We start from the raw sequence: 19,175 nt of genomic DNA on the forward strand, positions 1-19,175 counted from the left end.
AGTTAGAGTCTTCACAGACCTGCTGACCCGTCCACGTTTTTTGTTTGAAGGTTCTGTCTCTCAGACTTTCTGAGTTGCCCTCTCACAGATCTGCTCTCCGTCACCAGGCTGTGACATGTGTGCCGACAACAGGAACGGAGAGTGTCCGATGCACGGCCCGCTACACTCCCTGCGCCGCCTCGTTGGCACCAGCAGCACGGCGGCGCCCGTCACCCTGCCGGACGTCCCTGATTGGCTCAGAGACCTTCCTAGAGAGGTGACTCCTCCTGGTCCATTTGTCTGCCCGTTGCAGCAGCAGAGTAGTTAATAGTGGGACTCCTAGTGGCTAAAACTGTAAAGTTCACCCAAATGGCTTCAAACTGCAGCTACAGCAAAAAACATTTGAAATTCTATTTCTGCTTTTTTGAGCTCCATGTCAAAAAGGAAAGTTCTAACCATTAAATTCTACATTTTTAATGACCTGGAGCATCATTTGTTTACGTGTGTATACACGTGTTTAAACTAGATATCACACGCCAAAAACTGGAGGTACACATTTACTAACCAGGAAGAGTCTGTTAACGGACAAAATTTGACTTTGAGTAATAAACCATAAGTGTGTTTGATGCAGAAACAACAGTCTGCTGTCGTTGTTTTGGAGAGGAGGGCTAGATCCACAATGGTGCATCTTTTTTGTTCATGTAAGAACTTTGGAATGCCAGAAGAAACCCCTTTTCAGACAAATGTTTTTGCATAAATGCAATCTAGGAGTTTCTGGACGAGTTCAGGGCAGATGTGGAGCAGTGATGGAGATTAAAGCTGACATTAATCAGGTCTTCTCCTCTTTGCTAAAGTCAAATTTTTGTCTTGGACGTTTCTTTTGTGCGAAGTCCTCCCTTTATTTCTTCCTCTCCAAACCTTTGAGGCCGCTGGGATGAGAGCCTTCACCTCTGGCTGAACTCCTTCTTGTGCGGGCATAGTTTGCCTTCATCACCACCTGCAGAATGCATCACAGTGGTCTGAGCACCATGGTGTGACAGAGGTCTCAGTGCACTTCCTACTTAATAAACATCAGACCCTTTTAGGAGCTGATGACCTTTTTATTTGTTTCAGAAGCGCCCCAACCATTGCGTTCTTTCTCCACTTTGTAGTGCGTTGGTTTACATTATGGTTTAACCAAATCCTGATTTAAATGCTGCTGTTTGCGCCTGTTGCCTATTTTTCAGTGACTCTTATTAAACCGCCAACAAATCCTAATTATAAGGCATTAGCATGAATTAATCTTACTATTTAAATAAACAACAACCTGAAGGATTGTGCAGAAATGTGAAAAGACGTGTCCCTCTGCAGAGATAGACACACTTACACACAAAACAAATGTGACTGTAGACATGAAAACTGGTAGAAGGGAGGGAAAAGTTCCTTCTTAAAATCTATTTTTAAGGAGAAATCATCTGAATTTTCAGGAAAAAAGTAAAGTCTGATGCATTCTTAAAGACCCTCTCCGATCATCTTTTGATTTTTTTCTTGAAGCGTTCCCAGCGGTCTTTTAATTAGGATGATGACATTTTTAGCCCAAAAAAACAAACTGTCATTTTCTAGAACAGGTTCTGCGGAGCGGCAGAAGTTCATTAGAAATTCACCTATGAGTGGGTGGAGTAAGCCCGTCTGCCCATCTGTTCACAGTCTGTCCCACTAGCTTACAGCCACCCACAAACCCAACCTAACAATAGCGGTGTAAGAAAAATGGTGAGCAATATCGGAGCTATCTAGCCGTACAGTTTAGATCCAGATTCCAGCTCAGCGAGGAAAACAAAGACGTACATTGATATATTTGTCTGACAGTGGATGCATCAGAACGGAGCAGAGCAGGGAGCTTATGGCCTGCCTGTGGTTTCTACTTCACTGCTCCCATCTTTTTCCAACAGCATTTTTTTGTCTGCTCCTGATTCACAATGATTCGAATACATTAATACTTAAAAGTTTTAATCTTAGTTATTTTTAAACATGTCCTCCATCATCAGAAAAATGCCACAAGAACATGTTAAAAACACCAAAAACACATTTGCCTTTGGAATGGCCAAAAACAAACACGGAGAAATACACCCGATGGTCAGCAGGGGGCGATAAAGACATTTCGGCTAAAGTGGAAAGGGAAAATGAAGAAGAGATTGTGAAACCCCAACTAAGGAAACAAACTAATACAATTATGGTATCTGTTAATGTTCAAATATGAGGCCAATATATGGTGTTTTGATCACGCAAGTTTCCAGTTCTTGCTTCATTCCAGATGTTTCTGGGAGAAATATTTTCCTAATTTTTGCCATTTCTGTTCTTTAATGTAAAATTTGAAAAGTGCGATAGAAACAGCGACCTGGTCACCTCAGCCAAAGAGTCAAAGATTACAAGCTTGAATTATTGTGAATTATTGTAGTTTGAGCTGCATTTAAGTCAATTTGTTATGACCTCCACATTTCCATTGAGGCTGATCAGTTTGGAATCCTTCGTAAAGCACCAATTTACAACCAAAGGACAAATAATGTTAGTAAAAAATCTGATTAAAAAAAAACTATTTACATTTAATATCATTTATTTTATTATAAATCCATCATTTTAAGCATGTTAAATGTAATAGTTGAGAAAATAAAACTTTGTTTAACAACCTGGAAGTTAAACTTCTGAAGCTGAATTCCATCACAGTAACCCCAAAAGGTTCAACGTGTCTTTATTTCTTCAGTAAAATAACCATCAGCCCTGATGGAATGTTCTTACTGTTGTGCTTTTGTGTTTGTGTGGATGTTACCTAACTGTGTGCACTGTGTGTACAGGTGTGTCTGTGCACGAGCACGGTTCCCGGTCTGGGTTACGGCATCTGCGCCTCCCAGAGGATCCCCCAGGGAACCTGGATCGGCCCGTTTCAGGGCGTGCCGCTGACTCTGGACAAGCTACAGTCTGGAGCTGGCAGGAACACCCGGCACCTGTGGGAGGTGAGGAGGGGGGGTCATCGTTTGGTCAGTAGACTGGCTTTGTGCACGTGCGGGCGTGCACGAGGCTGAGATCACATAGATGACAGAGTACGAATGATTGATTTTTTAAGTCAGATCTGTTTATTGTCTGGTAATAAACTTTGCACTATTCCTAATTTTTGTATGAATGTTTTTTATTTATTAAATATCTTTTGCTTTTATTTTATTTATTTATTAAATTTTCCTTTTCTTCACTTCTTTATTTTTTTGCTTTTAAAATCTCAAAAATCTCAATAAGTATAGAAATGTTTAGAGAACTATTTCATGACAACACTGAAAGAAAAACAAAGGAGCTTGCTTTCGTGCTCAAAGTTACTTTATGAAAATATTGATAATAATGCTCTGATATTTGCAGAATGCTGCAAAAAGTTTGAACATTATTTGTATCTGTCCACTTTTCAGGACTAACACATTTTTTTGAATGGCTGTGCTCGTATTGTTTGAGTCCTGCTGCACCTGGTTGTCATGGTGACAGTATCCACAAGGCGGGGTTGGCTGTGCACGTTTTTTCCAAATCCTCAGACATAAAAATTGCGATGGGTGGCTTAAACTTTTGTTCTGCTAGCGTTTCCGCCGCCGCGAGTCCGGCTTTTACTGCGTCCGTGCTGTGCGGCGGCGGCGGCATGCGGCTTGTCACCTCTTCACCCATTGATCAGAGCTGGGAGTATTTACATACGCTGGCAGGAGACGGTCAATGTAGCGCTCACAGACGGCGGCATTAGCATCGCAGAAGCAGAGGAGAGGGAGCAAAGGCTGCTGGGAGACGGGCAGGGAGACGGATGAGTCCCCTGCGGCCGAGCCGTTAAAGGTCAGTCAGCCAGCGGTGACGGGACATCAGTCTCTGAGTCGCTGACCGCGGGCGGAGGAGGAGAGCAAGGAGAGGGATCACAAGTCCAAGTGAGTTTGAAGAGGAGGACTTTGGTGGTGACAGTCGGAGCGGCAGAAGTCGCCGGGTCACAAACACACAGGGGGTTTCCATAGAAACAGACGGTGATGCTGAACCTTCAACCCGTCAGCATGGATCCAGGTTCTGACTTTGTTCCTGTTTGCAGCAGCTTCTCTGAAACAAAAGTTTCCAACTTTTCCAGGCCACAGACCAGTTACCCATCAGGCAGTATTTCCAAAGAGCGTCCTGTACGAGGCTGAAGATGGCGTCTGATTTATTTTTAGCCTCCAGTGTCTCTAAACTTTGAGGGTTAAATTGATCTTAATCCTCTGCAAAATATCCGCAGCTGCTTTAAACTTCATCTGTGCTCTAGACCTCATTGGAACCATTCAAATGTGGACTAGGTTTTTCCTTAACATATAACTGTCAAAGTGGAAACTAAAACAATCAGACGCCAACTTCAGCCTCGTCTGACTTTAAGGAGCAACAAACAAGACAGAAACAAACAACGACAGAACAAACAGTCACTAAAACTGGTATTTGCTAAACCTAATCTTAAACACAAATCTGCTGTTTGAGCAACTTAATTAGCAGCATCTACTTAACTCTACACAGCCTGTTGCTGAATATTACAATAATAATCAGAATTAATTATTAGTTTTTAAAGGAAGGTTAAAATTCTGTTTGCACTGCACTGTATTGAAAATAGCTTTTTCTCTTTTTTTGTTATCTGACCATCTAGACATTTGTTGCTCTGCTGTTAATACAATTTCCCCCTGGTATTAATAAATAAGGTATTATGGTTTGTGGGATCCTGGTTTTTGTCTGTTAAATGCAGCTTTCTTTTATTTTGAAGTTAAGGCCTCTTCTTCTGGTTCCTCTTTGGATCTTTTCTTCTAAAATAAACTTTCTAAATACGTTTGTGTTTTGTTAACTTTGCGAGCGTGGGGGTTTCAATTTAGCGCCCGGCGCCGTCGCTTTAATTAAGTAGCCGATGGATTCTCAACACGGGAAAGTGAGTGCAGCTGAGACCATCCAATAGTTTTTCAAAATAAAACTTCCTGCAGAATCAGATTTTAAATAAAATGGAAAAATGTTGGTGGGGTTATTTCTTTCCAAGGCTTGATACCAAATGTCCCGGTACCGGTCTGCGGCCCGGGAATTGGGGACTGTATGGAAAGAACTGAAAAGCTGTAACATAATGAAGAATACAATATTAAAACATACATTTTCTACAGGACCAGTGCTCTGAAACACAGAATCCAAAATCAAATAAGCAGACGTACACTCAACTCAAGAGTTTGGAAGTGATAGTTCTGAAGTTTGGTTTAACATAATGTGTAAAGATGACAGTAAAGATTAAACAGAAATACAAGTTTTCATTCAGCCTGAAGGGTCCCAACAGAGTTGGACGCTGGTTATCATGTCAGAAAATGAGCTTTTGAGAAAATGTTCAAAGCCCCAAATGGATAAGAGCAGCTCCACTGAAGGCCTCTTTTTCCTTAAGGTTCAGCTTTTTTTCCAAATGCTTCCAAACGGATTATAAAAATCCGTCTTTTGTTGCATAGATTTTGTCTTCCAGTCATTAATCCCATCATAGGATGAGGCTGTGTTTGCACAATCTTTCAGAGACACTGTGCCCCCCCCCCCCCCCCCACTCCCCAGGGCTTTTAGACCGACTACCAGATCTTTCCAACTTTGGAGGATTTGTGATTCAATAAGCCGCCCCCCCAGCCATTGGCACATTATTGGCTCATTAGTTCCATTGATGAAGCAAAGTCACACACAGGTCCTATTAAAGCTCACTGGCTGTTAAACTCACCTATCGACACCTCCTAAAACAGGAGGAGATGCGTCTCCTGCAGCCGATCTGGGAGGCTAGTCTCATGTTGTCTATGGAATCCAGGAAGGGCCAGTTTCAATCAAGGCTGCAGGCATTGGGGGTGGGCGGAGCCGAGAAGGATTTCAGTATTTCAAAGCAGGACAAAATGATGGGATTCAAGCAAAGAGAATCAGAAAAGCTGTTGGAAAAGGAGCTCAAGTGTGATGAGACCCCTGCACTGAATTGCCCTTGTTTCCGTTGACCATCATAGTTCCTACCTTTTCCAGTTTCTTTGTTTCCTTTTTTTTACCATTTCAAATTCTTCCCTTACCCCTCTGCCTCCTCTCTATTGCTCCAGCGGTTGGGGCATTTGGAGCTGTGGTGGTGTCCAAACTTGGCTTTTTAAGGGGGAGCTGTAGCAACTTGGGCTGGGTATCCCTCCACCAGTGGGGTAATTCACGTGGAGGAGAAACACATTTCTTCACATTGGTGGGCTCTGGAGCACAAAGGGACTTGCTCTGTACTAAACATTAAACTTCTATTATTATGATCTGTTCCATCCAGTCAGACAACTGCTAATGTAATGCTGCATAGGTTCATGTATAGCAGTGTCTGTGTTGCTGCCACGTAGAAGAAAGTGATGGTCCCCATCACTCGGGACACAAACGGGTACAGGTCCATGGGACATTTGGTACCAGTCTGCAGAGAACAAAAACTTAAATGTTTATTTTTAATATGATTTTATAGGAAGCAAATGACCTCAGTCACTTGTTGAAAATACGTCCCCTACTTTCTTAAGGCGGCCAATACATTTTAGATGTTAGGTGTTCAGTGTCCTTTGTTTTTGGATTTATCCGTTGCACCTAGAAAGTTGGACGAGGCTGAAGTTGACGTCTGCTTTTTTAGCTTCCACTTTGGCAGTTATAGGTTAAGAGAAAATCTGTATCACATTTGAATGGTTCCTATAAAAATTTGGATGTACATTTTATCCTTGTCCGTGAAAATATCGTGTGACACTAAACCGGTCAGATGTAGTATAAAGCAGCCATCCCCAAGTATATAGTACATCTGACCAGACAGCCCTGCTGTTTCCTTTGATTTTGTCCTTTTATTTCTGTCTCTGTTTTGCTGAACTGAAGGGAGTTTGTCTGTTTGCAGGAATGTATCTGCTCTAAGCAGCAGCAGAGACAGTCTAATGGAACGTGGGGGTTTGGTGACAAAAGTTCGTAAAGCAGAGCGTCGTCAGCATATCTGTGACATGAAAAAACAGTTATTTAAACATCATTTCTTATAGAGCTCAATAAGATGCTAAAAAAAAAACGAACAGTGGAAATTCTCAGGACAATTGTCAGGACACTCATCTTTTGTTCCTTTAGTCAGGAACTTAAGATGAGTGTCAGAATCTGATTAATCTGCAGAATTCTGCCTCAGGAAACAAGGTTCTTTCAGAGAGTGGACTGATTTGGCTGCCTGTTGGCATGTTCCATGCCTGGTTTGGACCCAGCCTCCTCTGGGTCTGAACAGCCAAAGCAGACGTGGCGTCATGCTGCTCAGCTCCGACCTTGCAGGAGACTTTTTTTTTTTTTCCTGAAGAATTCAGATGTGGGGCAGGAAAACAACAGCAGAACTTCAGAGCGGTTTGAGGGGAAAACATTTAGTCCGAGTGGGAAGCTGATGGGAGTCAGGAGGATTCCCAGCTCATGACAGCGTCCCGGATTTTTGCTTTATGGAGTATTTTCTTTGTCGGCGTGTGTTTGCCGGCATGTCCATCATCCCGCTGCGGCTTCTCTCCCTGCAGGCTTCCTCCATGTTTGTGGTCTCTGATGTGTTTTCTTGACTGATCTCATTATTTGATGTCTGTGGGTTCTGGTCCTTTCAGAGGCCCGCTTGCCTTCAACATCGTCACTCTGATTACATGAAGGGTTTGTGTCAGATTACTGCTTACTTTTGCTGGGATTTCAGTGACAGAGACACAACCCAGAATCATGTGTTCCTGTTTCATGAAACCCGTTTCATTGTAGAGCGTTCCTCTGCCTGGGATCTATTAAATGAAGAGCTTTTTAACGGAGGCAGGAAGGTTCTCGTGGTTGAACTTTGAGAGGCAGTCATGATGTTTTCAAACATACACCCTTTGACTCTTCCTCTTCCTCTGTTCTTTTTTTTTTAGTTGATATTCAAATGTTCAAAAAATAATTTCAGTTTCTGGTTTTTAGGAGCTGTATGTATCATAAGCCGACTTTTCGTCACATCCTCAGCAGCTCTTTTACGTTTGGATCTTGATATTTACAAAATCTGGTATATTTTAAATCCATTATGATTTGTATAAAAATAAAAAGTTATGCAAACATTTTTGAAAAAAAGCCTTTAAATTGTTAGTTTAAGGCAAAATATTTTTTAAGTTTTAACACCATTGACAGTCTGTTCTGTTTTTGTCTCCCTTTTCTCAAATCAGATACAATTGTTAACACAGAATTTTAGGTAGGGTGGTGCAGCAGTTTCCAGTTGTTCCTGACGATGTACAGTGTTGTTCTAGAGAACGCTGCTTTTTAAACTTGCATTAGCGGAGTTTGCAGCAGGATGAGCCCTCTCAGCCACCGTAGGAAAACCAGAGCAGGGAACGGTTTGTGAGCTCCTCGTCTTCCATCGCTCCTCCGAACGAGCAGAAAAACAGCAGATGATGTTGTGGTTGACATGAGAGCCAAGCTGCCATTGGTTTAGCCCCCTCCACTGGACCCTCTGTTCAGTGTGGAGTCAGACAAACAGTTCAGCCGTGTGTGTCCATTGATTGAGAGACTCTGCGGAGGTCTGGAAGTGTGTAACAGATCCTGGCGGAGTTTGTGATCTGAGCCCAAGTGAAATGAGGAAAAAGGGCCTGCAAGGATACAAGTGGAGAAAAAGTACACTTATCCAAACATTGACAGACAGCCTCTAGTCTGCACAGCTTATCCACTTCATTCCACTGGAACTGTGGGAAAGCTCATTTGAGGCCTCAAAACTTGGCTCCTCTGATTTGCTTTTCGCAGGAGCGCAGTCAGGTGATCCTCTTCTGTGTTTGTTTTATTTGGCAGCAAAAAAGCGCAAAAAAAGGAGGAAAATCTCTGGGAGATCTTCAGTGGGGCTAATGCAGGCTCAGCAGGAGAAGTTTCTGTTGCTGGATTTCATAGTTTTGGTCTAAAATGAAGAAATAGACTGAAAAAAGGTGGTGAATGTAGCTTTTTTTGGGTCCTCTGGGTAAAACTGTGACCCAAATCCTAAAAGACGTCAACTGAAACTGTGGGTTTTGCTCACAGAGATGATGACATCTGTGCTGGAAGCACAAGACTCTTCATGCTGCCTGATCAATAAAATATGAAACTTTAGATAATAGTGAGGCGTTCTAGACTTACAGAAGGAGTCTGGTTTATACTTACAGGAAACGACACAAAAGGTGTCTCTTTTTTAAAACCATCACTTCTGTGAAAGAACTAAAACCCGTGTGAGGCTGAAGTTCACTGTTAAGCTCCTCTTCTGAGGACCTGAGAACTTCTGTGCAGAAGTGAAACAACTATTTTGTTGGTATTGTTTTTTAGTAAAGTAGAGAGATGTTTTACACATTTTAATATTTTATTTAGGCAGTTACAATTTGTGTTATTTTCAAACCTTGACATATTTACGTTAGTTTAATTATTTTTTTAATTATTCTTGGTGGCCCACTCCTTTTCCAAAGGGTTCTACATATTCTAACTTTATTTATTATTTTTAAAGCAATAAAAACATTCTTGTAATCTTTTTTTATGATTGTTTTTCGTGTTTCTTTAACTTACAAAGACCATCTGTGGTGTTTCCTTGCTCAGTGGGGATTTGACAGCATTTTCCTTTTTTAATTCTTATTTTTACTGTTCTCACGCGGCTCTCTGTTTATTTGACTTTGGGGACGTGAAGCACTTTGTGTTTGACATGTTTCCATGAAAAATGCTGCATTAAATAAGTTTGCTTGAATAAAGGTTGTGTATGGAATGTTTTCTTTTCAAACAGACAAACAAACAAACAAACAAATGTTTTAAAAATTGGGAGTATAAATTGATTAGGTATATCCTTTTTTAAAATTTTTAGGTGATTTTTTTCTTTTCTACACTTTGATGTTGAAACCTTTACAGTAATTTAAATCTAACCAGGTGTCATCTATGAATACTTTGACCTCACTGATTGACTACAGAAAGAAATCAGACAGACGAGTGTTTTTCCTGAAGAGGGGATGAAGATTTTTGTCGATGGAGTGCAGCTCCTTACTAGACCCCCCTCACTCGTGTTGCTCCTTCAGCAGAACCGGTCCAAACAGTTCCATAGTACTCTAGTAGTACCTCAGGTTTTTGAGAAAGAAACACCGCGTACAATGTGTATTTAAAATGTAACACACAAGACTTTTGGAGAGCTCACTAGGGAAGAGTCCTTCAGCAGGAAAATCTGAATATATTGGTTTAATCTCTGAACAAATGTAAGTATCTGTTATTACATTACACTGACAAAATCAGCTTTTTATACCCACAGAATGTTGTAATTGTTGCCAAAATAAAAAGGCTTTTCTTGTAGAATTTCCGGGTTTTGGCCCCAATAAGCAAGACAAACTGAACACAGTGAGGCCATTCCTTCCCTATCCTGAAAATGTGTTAAGTGAAACTAACCCTGTGTATCTGACATCCACTGTGTTTATCTCAATATGACCATGAAACTTTTATACTTTCTTTTAAAATAATTTTTTGTGAGAAGTATGTGTGGAATTGTACCGACAACCACGAGAAGAGAGCTTATAGATAAAAAAAAAGTTCAAATACCCTGTGAAACACAGACGAGAATTTAAAGGTGATTAACCGCAAAACAACATTCTTGTTAGCATAACTCTCAAAGTGCGTAAAAACAGACAGAGACTGCCAATCAAAGCTGCGCTGGGATCAGACCAGGACCACATGTCATGTATGCGGTGCGGCATTTTCTACTTTTGGCTTCGTCGTTTGCGGTTGCCGTGTCAGAATTCCTCGTTGCTCCCAGGAGCCGCCGTGACCTGCAGGTCGGACCGCGGCCGCTGTAAAACCACCAGTCAGCCCGGTCGTGTTTGGTTAAACCCTTTCGGCGCTTTGGGTCGGCTCGATCTCATTACTCGCCCAGTGTGGTGTCGCGCTGTGGGTATTGTGACCACGGGGTTTGGGAACAAAGATTGGGGTTTTCCACCCGGACCTCAATGTCAGAATAACAGTGGACTCCTCATTCTGCAGCCGAACGTTTGATCTGCATATTTGTGCAGCACACGCTGCTGTTTCCTTCTTTCTCCTGGTTTCTGCAGGGACTTTACTGTTACTGAATTCATTTTCTCATCTGCACCACGCTCACTCATCCTTATCATGGCTTTCACAGTTTAAACGTACTCTGCAATTATTTTTATCTAAACTCCTTTTAGGTCAGGTTTGTGATTCTGTTCTAAGTCCATACACAGAACCTCCATCTTTGCTAATAGTGTGCTTGCATGGCTTCATGGTCGCATGACCAGAAACTCCATAGCGGCATAACATTCTTCTCTTATCTGAAGCATGCTAATGCTAACTGAGATGACAAAGGCTGTGTCCCGATTGGAGGGCTGCGATCTTCCTGGGGTGCATTTGAAGGCTGCTTATGTCACAACACTTCTTTTTCCTGACTTCAAAGATTGGTCTGGTGTATCCTTCAAAGCTGTCCATATCCCATGATGCATTGGAGCCAAACCCGGAGATTTTCTGACAACAATGGCGGAGTGTGAAGCGGGACCCGGAGTTGGAAATACTTACACTTTTTAATAATTACACCTCCAAGATCAAAAGTTGGATCAAATAAGCCAGGAACATTTTGAGCTCCATGCCTGGTTCACTACTCCTCTCTGTTTGGGATTCACGGTTGCTAGGCGACAGGACATTTGCCGATGTAACGGCTGGAATTATCTAATGGCTAGACTCGTCCGAATTCACAGCTGTTACCATCCGACTTACCCGCTAGACGAAGGACCTGGCCAACGTCGACCGGGAAAGCTGCGGTGAACTTCTTCCCCTTGTTAACTTCTCAAAGCTTTGAAATCTCCTTTGGTGCAATTGGAGGTAGAACCCCACCCATCAGTAGAGAGCTTCCCTTTGAATTTGTAAGGGGCACTATGTATATTTTTTTTACAGCATTCCTAGCGTTTCTGGTATTGATGCTTTGGGTTTTTAGAGTGAAAATGTCTGAGAGATGAAGATCTGTTTGTGTAGAATGATTTGTTTTTTCGAATATTGGACAAAAAACACTGTGAAGGATGTTCTTCCTAAAGATGCTTGCTTCCTACTTATACCAAAAAAACAAAAACAAATGCAGCAGTCAACTGTATCATATCAAAGGATTATTTGTCAGTGATCAGTATGAGACGTCTGAGGAACATTAGAGACACTGAAGCAGCTACATGGTGTAAAGCAGTCAGGGGTCTGGGTTGGGTCTGCAAAACAGCTGGGGAAGAGAGGAATGAGGCAAGAAAAGCAAACTTTATTGATCTAACACTTTTCAAAACAGCAGCTCTGACGAGAGGATGGAAGGAATGGAAACACCAGCAAGGAGGGAACACAGAAAACATAAAAACTAAAGATTGAGTCTGACTGCTGGTCTTCATACAGAACAGAGTTTATCACGTTAAGATGAAAGACGACCCCCACATTGGCTCTGCTGGGCTCACATTCTAAGGGTCTTAATCCGATTGTATAATCTAAAGAGGAAAAGATAGACACATTTGACCAATGTATGAATAGAATTGTATAAATTGGATTAAAAAGCAGTTTTGTCTGTTTTCAAATGTTTTCACGAACTTCTAACCCAAACAGGGAAACTCTTGATTCTGGTTTACAGAGGAAAATCATTGCTGCACCACCATGCCTTGGAGCTATTGTGCTAATAATGCAGAAGTATTATCTTCTCCTCTTTCAAAAGTCATTTGACCAAAAGTCCTAAATCTTCTGCTTCTGTGTGGTTTTCAGAGTCTTCTTTCTGTAACCTTCAATCAACCTTCAACATCTTCAGATCAATAGGCTACACTTTAATTCCTCCTTGTGGTTTGCCAATGTTTTGGTGTTTTTAACACATTCTTGTAGCATTTATCTCATAATGGAGGACATTTATAAAAGATTTTAAGATTAAAGCTGCGTTTCTGAATATGTCTTTATTCAGAATATATTGGATCTGGTTGGAGCAGATTCAATCCTGATGTTTGAAAAAGCTTGTGATGCAGCTACTCGTTTTTACTGCTCCAATTCCAAATCCTCCAGTTACAGACAAATAGATCCATGCATGTTTTTATTTTCTCTTCTGAGCTGCCATGAGGCAATAAACTGTGCGACTGGGTCTTAGTGTGGTCTAGTGGGGCACTTATCGCTTGTGGGAGAGAATATAAGCAAAGGCATGCTGGGAAAAAAGTTAATTTCTAATGAGCTCCTGCAGCTCTGCTGAAAATATGTCTTAAAAACGACACAGGCTTCTTAATTTTAGCAAAAAAACAACAATTCCACAATCAATATTAAAAGAGCACTGGGAACAATTTTACAATAGAAAAAAAAGTTATATGTCTTTAAAAGCAAAAGTAGGTGAAGCTACTGTCATTCAACATGTCACCACTAGGTGGCTTATTTCAGAATTGAGTCATTTTAATTTAACGTTTCTAGATCAATACAGGAAAAAAAACTTCACTATGTACCCTTATGCAACACATTTCCAACGTAAAGTATTGCATAAAATCAAAAAGCCACTTTTTACCGGGACAGAATCAGCTGATTTGCAATAAAGGTGTAAACACTTTACTACCCTTTTACTGGGGGTGTAACGATACGCTAAAATCTCAATCTGGTTCGGTTCAGAATTTCACTGGGCTCGGTTTGGTACATTTCGGTTCGGTACTGCTGTTTAACAAATCTACCTGATATGAATTGCTATTTTATTAGCTATTATTTTATTGTGTGTGTTTGTGTGTTTTTTGTTGCCGGACACATGAATTTTTCCCTTGGGAGATTAATAAAGTTTCTATCTATCTATCTATTTTCTGTATTTTTTTGGTACAAAAAAACTAAGGCAGTAAAAAATTACTTGCAAAATGCATTACATAACAATAAATAAAATTGACCTCTATAGGTGATCTGCTTAATAAAATAAGAAAAACTATTAGCTGCCAGGAACCAAAAACTTTGGATATTAACACTGGCCTGAAAAAAAAAAAACATCTGTCAGGTTTTGTCAAGGACAGCCAAAAAGCAAACCCAAGAGTAAAGGTTAAATAGTCTGTTTATTGTCCTGGTCAGAAGTTTGCAGTAATGAAGGAGCGTGGAAACCTCCCGCCAGCAGGGGGAGCAGGACTTAGTAGACTCACAGCTGTGAGAGGAAATGAGCGGACAGAGCTGGGAGGGGGGAGAGAGCCTGGATGCCGGTGATGAAGTTGTAAACACTTGGAGACCTCGGCAGAGGAATCTCCACTTTATAAAGTCAATGGAAAGTCTTGGCTTACAATGCAATACGTGTGGAGGGAGAAGGGAAGGCGAGGCGAGACGAGGCGAGTGACGTGACGATAGCTTACGATCCGTGCGGATGCGTAGACAATTTAGCTGGAATAAATCAGAGAAGACTGACGTTCCGGCAACGAGTGCAGCACAGGCGTTGACTTATGAAGGGGCATGACCAGGTGTCCTCCATGGAGCATGATTGCTCCCACCGGAAGCCTGGCCAAACAAGGTGAGTGCTGCAGCAGACATGACATTACCCCCTCCTCAACGACCGGCACCTGACGGTCAACCAGGATCCAGGATGAAACGAGAGGGAACCCAGGATCGCTCCTCCGGGACGTAGCCCTCCCAGTCCACCAAGTACTGGAAACCCCGGCCACGGCGAAGGGATCGCAGGAGACGGCGCAAAGTGTAGGTAGGACCACCGTCGATGAACCGAGCAGGAGGCGGGGACTGAGCAGGGGGAACCAGAGGACTAGAACAGACTGGCTTGACTTTAGACACGTGAAAGGTCGGATGGACACGAAGAGGTCTGGACAATCGAAGCCGCACCGCTACAGGATTGACCACCTTGGTAATAGGGAAAGGCCCAATAAATCTAGGTGCGAGCTTCTTATTTTCTACTCGAAGTGTGCAGGAGCACTCGTCGAGCTTGTCTCCAAGTCCTTTGGCACCGCCGGACTGAAGCGTGGGCAGAAGGGACAGACACAGACACCTCCTGGGAGCAAAACAGAGGGGGTTGGTAACCATAGACAATTTGAAATGGGGACTGTCTAGTAGCAGAAGATGGAAGAGAGTTGTGAGCGAATTCTGCCCAGACGAGGTTACCAGACCAGGTTGAAGGGTTACTGCCAAACAAAAGACGCAGAGAGGTCTCCAGTTGTTGGTTCAGTCGTTCCGTTTGGCCGTTGGACTGAGGGTGGAAACCGGATGACAGGCTGACAGAGACATTGAGAAGACGGCAAAACTCAGACCAAAATCTTGAGGTGAACTGCGGGCCCCGGTCAGATACGATATCCCTAGGGATGCCATGTAAACGAAAAACATGCTGAAGGAGCACCTCAGCCGTTTCTTTAGCAGAAGAAGTTTGGGTAGGGCAATAAAGTGAAGCATCTTGGAAAATCGGTCGACTATCGTCAGGACAACAGAGTTACCGTTGGAAAGGGGCAGACCAGTGATAAAATCCATGGAGATGTGGGACCATGGTCGCCGGGGAACCGCAAGGGGATGCAAATAACCTGCCTGAGGTCTATTAGTAGGTTTGACTTGGGCACACTCAGGAGAGGCAGATACATATTCTTGGACATCATCTTTCAGAGTTGGCCACCAGAAACGTTGTCTGATGAGAGCGTAAGTGCGTTTACAACCCGGATGGCAAAACAGGCGAGACGCATGGAACCAGTTTAAAAATTTGGACCTCAGGGTGTCAGGAACAAAAATGCAGTCTGTGGGACAGGCAGATGGAGATCCAGTGTTACTGACAGCTGCCATTACCTCCTCCTCAATGTCCGTATTGAGCACAGCCACTCGTGCCGATTGAGGTAAGATAAATTCCGGTGGTGGCACTGCTACTGGCTCCCCCTCCCTCCTGGACAGGGCGTCTGCTTTTGTTTTTTTCGATCCGGGCCTGTAGGACAGGGTGAAATTGAAACGGTTAAAAAAGAGCGCCCATCTAGCTTGACGAGAGTTAACCCTCTTGGCAGACTTCAGGTACTCTAGGTTTTTGTGGTCGGTATAAACCAGAAAAGGAAGTTCGGTCCCCTCCAGCCAATGACGCCATGCCTCCAAAGCCTCTTTAATGGCCAACATTTCCTTGTCACCCACGTCATAATTGCATTCTGCACTTGTTAACCGCCGTGAAAAAAAAGCACATGGGTGGATCTTTTGGTCAAGACCACATCTCTGGGATAGTACCGCCCCAACTCCAATGTCCGATGCATCCACCTCTACAATAAACTGTTTCGTAGGGTCAGGAGTAATCAGTACCGGAGCCGATGTAAATAGGTCCCTTAAAATTAGAAATGCCTTGTCAGCAGCCTCATCCTAGAAAAACACCCTCTTGGAGGAAGTGAGGGCATGCAATGGAGATGCAACCCGACTATAGTCCTTTATAAACCGCCAGTAAAAATTGGCAAAACCCAAAAAACGTTGGAGTTGTTTGCGGTTGTTGGGTCTTGGCCAGCTAAGGACTGCTTGGACCTTACTTGGGTCCATCTTTACCTTACCCCCCTCAATAACCATGCCCAGGAATGATGTGGTAGAAGCGTGAAATTCACACTTCTCAGCCTTGACGAACAGTCGATTTTGAAGGAGTCTCCGGAGAACCGCACGGACATGATGAATGTGTTCAGCCTTGGAGCGAGAAAATATCAGGATGTCATCTAGGTAGACAAACACGAATTTGTTAATCATATCACCTAGGACATCATTCACGAGGTTCTGGAAAACCGCAGGTGCATTGGTAAGACCGAAAGGCATTACCTGGTATTCAAAATGACCTGAGGGAGTGTTGAAGGCAGTTTTCCATTCCGGATGCGTGGACAATTTAGCTGGAATAAATCAGAGAAGACTGACGTTCCGGCAACGAGTGCAGCACAGGCGTGGACTTATGAAGGGGCATGACCAGGTGTCCTCCATAGAGCATGATTGCTCCCACCGGAAGCCTGGCCAAACAAGGTGAGTGCTGCAGCAGACATGACACCATCTGAACTTGCACATTTTCTTTTGTTGTAGACCCGATTGTTACAGTCGTTGTTGTTACAGTTGTTACAGATTAGATGTGTTACTGTGGCATACGCTATCTTTGTGTAACAATGTCAACACACAGCATTTGGCTTATCCAATTGTCTTTTCCCTTAATGGATGCTGACAACAAAGCTAAAGTGTTCCCACACAGGAAGATGGGGGGGGGTCCTCATCTCTGGCGTCGCGTCTGCATTAGCCATATGTTGACATGCTAACTGTCCGTCACCTAATAGCGTCTCGGAGGAAACTCACGGCTAACATTACTTCCGGCTCGGCCCAAAGTTAATACAGTGGCGACCAGGGGGTTAGCCCCGCCCATAGCCACTAAGACTCATGGGAAGTGTGAAATCTTGTGTGTTGAATCCTTCACCATCACTGAGAGAGCTATGAACAGAAGTGAGGTTCATGTTGTTATGCTGTTTGTGTGTGTTCCTAATAAACAGGTTTTAATGCTGGAAAGGAGATGGAGCATCTATTTCTCTGTCTACTCTCTCTCTGAGACTATTTGAGGGCGGGTGGAGTAAGGGGCAAGTACAATCTAAGCAGGTAGTTAATTAGCAGCTCGGCTCTCAATTACGCTACGAGTGACAAAGCAGCTTGGTCGTTACTATGCATGTGCGGGAAAAAAAAGAAAAAACGTACTGAAACAGTACAAAAGTGAACCGAACCGAAACGGATCGGTTCAACTACGTGTATCGTTACATGCCTACCTGTTACCAATTACCCTTAATGCATACACGGCTAAAGAAGTACGTTATTCAAAAGAATGTTAAAGGGTTGAATGGACGCGCGGTTGTTTGATTGACCTGACTGTCCTGTCCTGGGTGTGTTAAAAAAACAACAGACATGTCATTCAATGTGAAGAAAGAAGGGTCTGAAGAGCTTATTTCTGGTGACGTCTGCAGAGCTGAAGAACTGGCTTCAAATGAAACTCGTTCCAACTTGACCTCAGAGTTTTTCGTTCTCTGTAGGTGCCTGGGGTTTTGACCTTTGACAGCATCTGAAAAACATTTATAAGAAGCTAAATTCTTAAAAGGAACAGTCAGTCTCACCTGAACGGTCATGAAGGCCTCTTTCATCAGAACCGAGGAGCTGTGTGACGGTTTTAATGTTTGGATCTGTTCACCGTATAAGGTTCAGGTAAGACAGACGTTGTGGTGGGTGGGGGTTCCCTGCGCCTCACGGTGGGTGGTGTTGATGCGTCACACTTTGCTGCTCCTCTCTGTTGTGTGAGAAAGCAGCTGCTCCACTCACAGAACTTTCTGCTGGCGAGGCGGATCGAGTCGGTTATCCAAATATTTTCTGTCTCTCTGTGCGATTATTACCCGTCTAATTTATGAGGCGGCCCGGCCGCCCGCCGCAGGCCCAGGTTCAGTCCGTCTCTGCTCATGTGGAGGTCCCGACTGTTGCTCTTGGGTTTGACATGATGGCAGCAGCGGCAGCACAGTTTCTATTGCTCACCGATGAAAAAAACAAAAGTTTCCCTAAAACTCGGATCAACTGAAAAATGGGATGGAAGGTAAAAGTGGCGTTGACCAAAAAAAATGAGGGACTCTGTAGCTCCTTGTTGACTTTATTTGACTTCATTCCAGCGCAGCTGGACTGCAGAACAAACATGGCGGTTCCAGAATGTAGAACAGAATCAGAAGGATGTGAAAACAATGAAGAAAGTGGATGCAGAGTGAGAGTGGGCTCACACCGTAACACAGCCGACCCTTGAAACTGGTTTTATAGGGGTCACAATTATGAGAAGACTTTAAACTGCAGATCTGGGCATGTTTTAGGCTTCATGGAAACTTTATTACTAAATTGCTCTCATTAAATATGTAACAAACAAGTTTAAAGCTTTTCTTTAGCAGAAAGTCTCGTAAAGACTGGTAAATGGTGTGTACTTTTTCCTTCCGCGAAAGCCCGAAGCGCTTTACAGTCATAGTCCCATTCACCGATTCACTGACACCAACTTTCCACCCGGGTGGGGTTCGTGTCTTGCCCAAGGACACGTTGACCTATGGGCACGCAGCCTGCATGTCCGCGTTTCTATGAAGTGAAGTTTTGAGATCAAACTTTCCTATATTGCAAATAAATTGTTGAACTTTAAACACAAAACGTTCAAAGTTACTATTAAAAAAATTTAATATGTGCTTTCAAAATCTTATTCTTTGCTTTCACTGTGTAGTGAGTAGTGATCCTGCCCAAGAAACTTCTCG

The 19,175-nt window shown here is 43.0% G+C and overlaps 1 protein-coding gene across 3 annotated transcripts in view; it reads left to right on the forward strand.

Annotated features, from left to right (window-relative positions):
• The window catches only part of prdm6 (PR domain containing 6), a 102,530-nt gene that overhangs the window by 12,430 nt on the left and 70,925 nt on the right, over positions 1 to 19,175 (forward strand). For all 3 annotated transcript variants that reach the window (XR_013657912.1, XM_023958809.2, XM_078952148.1), the window contains exons 3-4: positions 108 to 256; positions 2,808 to 2,966. Coding sequence is in view for 2 of the 3 variants with exons in the window: in XM_023958809.2 (XP_023814577.1) it covers positions 108 to 256; positions 2,808 to 2,966 (308 nt within the window). In the remaining variant the exon portion in view is untranslated. The remainder of the gene's footprint in view (positions 1 to 107; positions 257 to 2,807; positions 2,967 to 19,175) is intronic.

The sequence above is a fragment of the Oryzias latipes genome, chromosome 9 (genome assembly GCF_053564925.1).
Source record: "Oryzias latipes strain Hd-rR chromosome 9, Olatipes_Hd-rR_3.1".
NCBI lineage: Eukaryota > Metazoa > Chordata > Actinopteri > Beloniformes > Adrianichthyidae > Oryzias > Oryzias latipes.